This window comes from Chaetura pelagica, unplaced genomic scaffold (genome assembly GCF_000747805.2).
Source record: "Chaetura pelagica isolate M959 unplaced genomic scaffold, ChaPel_1.0 scaffold585, whole genome shotgun sequence".
In the NCBI taxonomy this organism is placed as follows: domain Eukaryota; kingdom Metazoa; phylum Chordata; class Aves; order Apodiformes; family Apodidae; genus Chaetura; species Chaetura pelagica.
The window spans coordinates 593,750-600,768 of NW_009953404.1; the positions used below are offsets into that span (position 1 = coordinate 593,750).

A 7,019-nucleotide genomic window follows, 5' to 3' on the forward strand; every position below is an offset into this window, starting at 1 on the left:
CCAGCACAGCAGGATTTTGAGCGGTGACTTGAACTATAAACCAGGTTATGGTAGAAATGTTTACTAACAGAGACTGTACTTGAGCCCTAGGGGTTTGTTTTGAAGTAACTCTTTTTCTATGGGTGAGTTACTGAAGCAGTTGAGTTGTCAGGGGGTGGGGATGGGGCCAGCAGCTCTGTGAGACAAGACCCAGGGGACTCAGCTGAGATGCTCCCAGCCACACTGGAGCCAGGGGAAGGCACATCTGCCACAGGGACGTGAGTGAAGGGTCACCTGCTGTGGAGGCTTTGCAACACCAGGGCTGGTGACTGACTACTGGCCAAATTCAGTCTCGTGTAGGAGGGCTGATGATGAGTAAGGAGTGACAGAGCACTTGCAATTACTTGAAGGGGTGGAAGAAAGGCCACTATTCTGCTGTCCCAGGCCAGCAACCCCACAGATCCTGCTAGACAGCAGGAGAAAGGATTTAAAAAAAAAAAAAAAAAAGCCTCAAAAATGTATTGCCTTAAAACAGTATGTTGATCCAACGGACTGGGCTCCAACTCAAGCCATTGGGATTTTACTTAAGTTTATTACAGGTTTATTTGCACTGGAAGCTTTTGCACAAACACTTTCCGGTTGGGTTTGAGAGGAGCAAGTATGTCTTGAATAATCATGGTGGTAGTGACAGTGGCTGTAGCTTTTCATGTTGTGTGGAAGGTGTTTGAGTTTTGTTGTTGTTATGTTGAGTATAAATAAAATACAATTTTGAAAAGTGTTTTCATGGGAGTATTCTTGGCTCTCCTGAAAGCTAGGAGAACTAGAAGCCAGAGAAGGCTGAGATCTGATGCTGGGCATTTGCATGAAGGAGTTGTTGATATTAAAGCAGATAAGGTTGTGTGCCAGTGGAAACTTGCCACTTCCTTTGCTGTCAGCAGCTGCCATTGGCTGCCCCTGCCCTGATGTGTTGCTGCAGAAGTGATTAATCTCTGAGTGTGCTGGAGTTGCTAATTTGAGGAAAAGCCAAATATGAAACTAAGATTTGGTGATATTTTTATGAAGCTTACAAGCTTCAGGATGTCTTGCTGCTAGATGAGGAGTTGCTGTGCTGTGTGTGGGCAGGAAGCAGCCTGAAAGTTTTAGGAAGAGGCAGAGGGTAGAGAGGAAGTGTGTGATTACAGAAATCAGAGCTATTCATGTTGTGCTGTTGCCACTGCTGTCCAGTGCCAGCTGCCCAGTGTTCACCACACACATGGGAGCTTTCAGAGGGGCCTGGGAAGTGCTTCCGGGAGGTGGTTACTGCAGAGACTAAGGACATCCTGAGACCAGAGGTGTGACCAGCTCTCAGGCAGGCTGGCTGCCCTCCTTGCAGTGTGCTGCTGCAGTGCTGTGTGGCCCCAGGTGGGGGACTCCTCGCAGTAGAGCTGCTCCTTGTTTGATCCCTTCCTGCCTTGGCTTCCTGAAGCACCTGGGGTAGTTCCTGCTCAGCCCCACAGTGTGACCCAGGCAGTTGTAGCAGGAGTGGCCACTTGGACAAGATGTTTCTGTGCCAGATGTGAGTAGGAGTTTGAAAAAAATTGCTCTTCCAAGGCTGAGCATGTATGTCTGTGTGTGTCTGTCTGTCCATCCTCAGTGTGGTCTTGTATGAACGGCTACTGTGTCTTCTCACTGCAGCCCTACCAGGGATTAACTAGACCTGAGCAATTGTCTGCACATCCTTTCAGATATGTTGGCTGTGTAAACAAGGCTGAGTTTCTGGGCACTGTTCTCTGGGCACTGCTGCTGGTTCCAGAGCTCCAGACCGGACAGAGTGGGTATCGTGGTACCTCATGAGCTGCTGTGGCAGCATTTTCCTGATCCACTAGATGATTCCAAATGCAAACTCAGTAACATAATGTAGAGTGTAATGTCATGTCTGTTGTGGGCTTAAGAGTATGGCCTAAACCCCTGATGGGCAACTCTCACCTCCTAACGAAGGTGTGGAACTCTTTTCCACTCCATTTTGGAGGTGAGACAGGGGCACTTGTGCTGCTTACTCCCCTTGTGACTTGACCAAAGTGACAAGTTGGCTCCTGTCATGTCTGGAGGTTATGTGTGTGTGGGTACAGCCTGTGTACAGTGAAAAAAGAAGTGGGACAGCAAGGGGGCTTGGAGCAGGCTCTGAAAGGGGAAGAATTGTTTGCTTTGCAGACTCCTGTATCAGCACTCATCTGTCTTAACTCATCTCTCTGCCATGCAGCATCTGAGTAGGGTTCTTGTGGTGTCCTCAAAGGAACACAATCTCTGTGTGCATTTGGGTCAGTAGCTTGGCAGAAGTTCTGAAACTGCAGCCTGTGACAAACTGGAGCAGTTGTGGTTAGAGGCTGACCTGAAGTTGCTTTTGGCTCTTGAGGGTGTGGTTGTGCTGCAGCTGCAAATAATCTGCTCGTGACAGTGGGGTTTTTTTTCCTAATGCTGGATCCAGCCCAAATCCATGTTTGGGCTTTCCTGACTCCTGGCACTGGCATCTTCCTGTGAGCTTGAATTATAGATTGTCCCACCCGCCTTGGATACAGCAGCACCCAGTGAGGAGCAGGAACAAGAAAAGGTGCTTTGTTAATTCCTATAATGCACAGTGCTGTGCAGCTGAGGGTGCACTGGTTCAAAGGAAGAGAAAAGGAGACAGCTACACAGGCTCATGCTACAGCTGAAAAAAATCCTAGTCAAGCACAGCTCAATTTAGTAGTAGCACCCTCAACACAGATGTTGTGCATCAGATGCTCATTTGTGGTGAAAACCCCCATGATTAATGTGTATTTTCTTACAGAACCCGATGGATGGTGATTAACTGACACATCAGCAGTGCTGAGGTGCTAGTGGCTGCTATTCTACAAAGCAATCCCAGCTTGGGTTTACATTGTCTATACAGTTAATATTGCAAATTCCACATCAAGCTGTTGAGTTAGAAAAGGAACAGTGAAAGACACCTGTGGTTTGAAGCCTGCAGTGAAACATTAAGGTTGCAAGAAGAGAGAATTATTTTCCTGAAAGATGTGCTGGAAAGCATTCAAATATCTAAAACTCAGTGTTGCTCACTGCTTTGTGAAGAAGTACACAGCAACCAGCTGCTACAATGGCTGTTTATAACCACAGTATCTTGAAAATCAAACCTCCCTTTGCTTCCTGGGGAAGCAGGTGTGTTACGAGTGGTGACTCTTGGGTGGAAGAGGTTGCTACACTGAACTGCAGAAGTTCACCCAGAGCAGCCTGGGTAGTTCCACTGGAAGTTTTCAGCCCTACAGCAAATGTTTCCCCTGACTGCAGCTCAGTGTGATCTGATGCAGTTGTCACTCAGCTCTGTTACAAATTTTTCAGTTCCAAAAGAAAACAACACTTCATCTCTTAGCCAAACAGGCACACTCACAAGGAGATGCTTTTGTACAGTTTAATAGAGGTATCTCCTAACTGACACCATTTACATCACAGGTGAAAAATAAGGACTTTTAAATACACTTCTTTGGCTGGTATCCAATCAGCCTCTAAATTAGAGAGCTCTTACAAACATCAAACGAGCTGTAGGACCCTCCCAGCAGAGACAATTAACAACAAGCTATCCTTGATAGCAACTTTCACATTTGCATAGTTAAACATTTAAATAATTGAATCCATAAGTATTACAAACATGATAAATTATAAACAAGATCAAGGCCTTTCAGATGCTTGGACTTGATTTGTAAAGCAATCCTGTTTGGGGGAGGGAAAATGGAATAATAGGCTTATTTCAGGAGTTTCCCACTATCCCACACTCAGAAGTTTTGGATTTTTCAATTTGTGGTTGACTCTCACATGTTCTGTGGTGACACTTCAACTCTCCTCAGTCCTCCCGAAGGTAAGGGTCATCACCTGCCTCTGTGCTTCCTAGAATACCCTGTGGCAATGATTCCTCTCCTTGAGCTTTTATGAGCTCTTCTGTTTGAGCTTCAGCTAACTTGGTCTCTGCCTTCTGGGACAGCTGTCTCACCTCTTGTACCTGGGATTTCACCAGCTGGATGTGGCTACGGGCTGTGACTGAGGCTTGGTCTGCACCTGGAAAGGAACAAACACGTTGGGTGAGAGGAGCACTCAGCAAACCTCCCATTAAGGAAGTGACTGTCTTTAATTATCATCTGGTTTGAGAGGTGTTTTGAATGTTCTTGGGCTATGTTACTGCTAAATGCATTTACTGTTCATTTACCTTAAAAAATAATATCCTTACTTCAAGATTTTTTTTGCCCCCCATAAGTTGTTCCCACCCAAGGGGGTTGATAGCAGCTTCTGATGAGAGCCATCAGCTTGGCTGCTCTGAGAACTAAGCACAGCCCAGGCATCATGTGCCAGGATTTTTGGTCCTTGTCCTGTGACCTGCCAGCAGTGGGAATGTCTGTGGCACTGCTGAACTGGGAATCCCTCCTCCTCCCATACTCCTTCTGTGCTTCTACAGATTGTGTGTCTTTTTCAGGTACTGACAGAATTAGGGTGTTCCCTTCACTTTCCTCCCCTTCTCCACTCCAATAATTCTCCCTTTTTATCACAGGTCAGCCCAGTGTTTCAACACTGCATTTACAAATGACTAAACACTTCCCTCAAGTATTTTTTGGCATGGTTGGTCCTGATCTAAACCACGTGAAGTTTCCAGGCCTTGTTCTCAGAAGGCTTCGACCAGACCTGTAGCCAACAGAAGAAGAATCTAAGTTCTCAGCACCTCTAAAAACCAGGCAGTAGCTGTAAACTGATATGTTTGCTGAACTGGTAATTCTGTGCCTCTCTCAACTCCATTCCCATTCAGTAAATGCTGCCTAAATGTGAGAGGAAGGAAATGGATGAGCTTACCTGACTGATAGGCAGCTTCTGCTGCCATCTCCGAGAGACGTAAGGCTGTCATCCAGCTGGATTCCAGCCGCAGGTATTCCTGCTGTTTTGCTGTCATCTAGGAGTAAAACAAAGTTATTTGTTAGCTTGATGTAACAGTATCCGAGTGCTTTTCCAACCAGGGCCTTTGTGACAAGGTGAGCAAGTGAGATGAGAAATTTCTGAGCAGTTTTAAGACACCGATTGCTGCCTGGAGGGAGACAACTGCTTACATCAACTCTGGCTCCTATCACCACCTGCCAGACTGCATCCACCTCTTCAGAATTCATCTTCCCAAGGAGATTTGCATATTGCTTGTAGAGAGACACCAAGGTATAAACTGCCTGCAAAGGAATAATTTCACACAGTCACCTGGCAGTCTGTACATCTCTGATCTTGTGTCAGTGTTCACTGGTGGCAATTAGCAAAACTGCTGAATGCTTCCAAAGGTGCTTTGTTCTCAAGGTCACTGCAATTCCAGAGGCACTGGCAGTGCTTGCTGTTTGCCTGGAGTAATGCTCTGGACCTCTCTCTATATATTTGACAGACTAATAAGGAAGTCAACTAGTCTGTATATTTGACAGACTAATAAGGAAGTCAACTAGAATGCAAATAATTTAGCGAAATTGGCACTTATTTACAAAATTAAAACTGTATCTTGTTGTTTCAGACTTAGATGTGGCTCGTTCCATTCTTCTGAAGAAGCTGAAGTTCATAGCCTTAGAAATGGGGACAGAAGGTAAATAAAATACCTAGGAATACAGGGTGGTGTATCTTACTAGTGTGCAGGTATCCAGCAACTATGAGGAGTTTCTTTAGTACCAGTTCATTCTGGCTCAATTTCAAGCTCAAAGCAACAGTCTAACAAAGCTAAGAATACCTTCTGCACTTGGTGTAGCAGAACAGTGAGCCCTACCCCACTGCTTCCTGGGGACCTGACATCTTCAAACCCCCACACCTCTTTTATTAACATGCATAAAAAACCAGAGTCCAATTCAAGTGTGGCTTAACAGGTGCAGTTACTGCCAAATAATTTAGTATTTATGCTTGGACTCCATGATCTTAAAAGGTCTTTTCTGTCATTTCTAGTATTGCCTTGCTAGCAAAGTGTGTCATGTGTCAGCTCACCTTTGTGTACTCTGTCAGTGCTTCAATCAGTGCATAGGTTGTTTGAGAGAGGAGTGTAGAAGTGCTGTCTGTTACCAGGGAAACTGCTCTTTTGATCAAGGCTTCATTACTGAGAGCGCTGGAGCTCTGCTTCTGAAAGGGAAGAAATGTGTGTGTGATCTCTGCACGGACTTTCATGCAGATGTGGTTAGCAACAGGTAAGGAAAAGCACCACTGTTAGGTAGGAGGCTGGCCAGCCTGATTCTCACTCCCCTTTTGCCTTTGTAAAACACAGCAACTGTTTTTGCAGGGTGTTACTGAGGGTCAGGCCCTGCCCTCCTCATCTCTCTTCCTTCAAAACTACATGGCTTCAACACCTGTGATCCCCAAGAAGGGGAATACAACTCTGAGGGTAAGTACTGGGGGTAAGTACCAGCTGGTAAGATGCCAATTAAGTGGTTTTTAATATTAAACTGCTCCTAACGAGCGGGTGCTGAACAGATCCCAGCCCTGATACCTCACCTCCACGACTGGGACTGCACACAAGGCCACTCCCAGCCCCACCACTTGGCGCCATCGTCCCTTCCCTCCCAAGAGGCAGCGTCCCCTGATGGTGGCCAGGACAGGGAAGTTTTGTCTGGAAAGGCAAGAAACAGAGTCAAGTGAAAGAAATAAGCAGTGTGTGGTGGGAAATAGGTATCAAAGAACACCTGGAAGCTGTTCCAGGTAAATTAAGTCTTTGCCAAGCTTCTGTAATGCAGCTGCATGATAATTAATGAGTATAGTTGTTTTAAATGGTTCTATTACTTAATTATAAGTGCAAGAAAAGAAGACAAGCACAGTAACTAGTGCATTATTGGTCCTTTGAGAGAGGAAATGTATCTTATTTGCTGCCAACACACTGATAATGTTCAATAATGTTGAAAAAAAAAAAAAAGCCTGTTTAAAGGTGATCCATGGTAGGTGCAGTTGAGCAACACAACTGGTAAAAGTTTGCTGGGACGCACTGACACTCCAGGCTTCCTGTAGTCAGTTTCATACACATCCAACGTTGTGGAGGTGTCCAT

At 45.6% G+C, this 7,019-nt stretch overlaps 1 protein-coding gene across 1 annotated transcript; it reads right to left on the minus strand.

Annotated features, from left to right (window-relative positions):
- Positions 1 to 3,747: 3,747 nt before the first annotated feature.
- DIABLO (diablo, IAP-binding mitochondrial protein) lies at positions 3,748 to 7,019 on the minus strand. Its single transcript, XM_009998447.1, has 6 exons — positions 6,964 to 7,019; positions 6,475 to 6,589; positions 5,974 to 6,105; positions 5,079 to 5,189; positions 4,828 to 4,924; positions 3,748 to 4,044 (listed from the first exon to the last, which is right to left on the minus strand). The coding sequence occupies exons 1-6, from the start codon at positions 7,017 to 7,019 to the stop codon at positions 3,833 to 3,835; spliced, it is 723 nt and encodes a 240-aa protein (XP_009996749.1). The 3' UTR covers positions 3,748 to 3,832.

Bases quoted from the DNA above. Each gene is read 5' to 3' on its own strand.
- DIABLO (XM_009998447.1), bottom strand. From the start codon at position 7,019: ATGGACACCTCCACAACGTTGGATGTGTATGAAACTGACTACAGGAAG. The intron at 5,190-5,973 runs GTGAGCTGACAC...ATTCCTTTGCAG, and splicing joins CACTGACAGAGTACACAAAG to GCAGTTTATACCTTGGTGTC. The intron at 4,045-4,827 runs GTAAGCTCATCC...GTTCCTTTCCAG, and splicing joins AGAAGCTGCCTATCAGTCAG to GTGCAGACCAAGCCTCAGTC.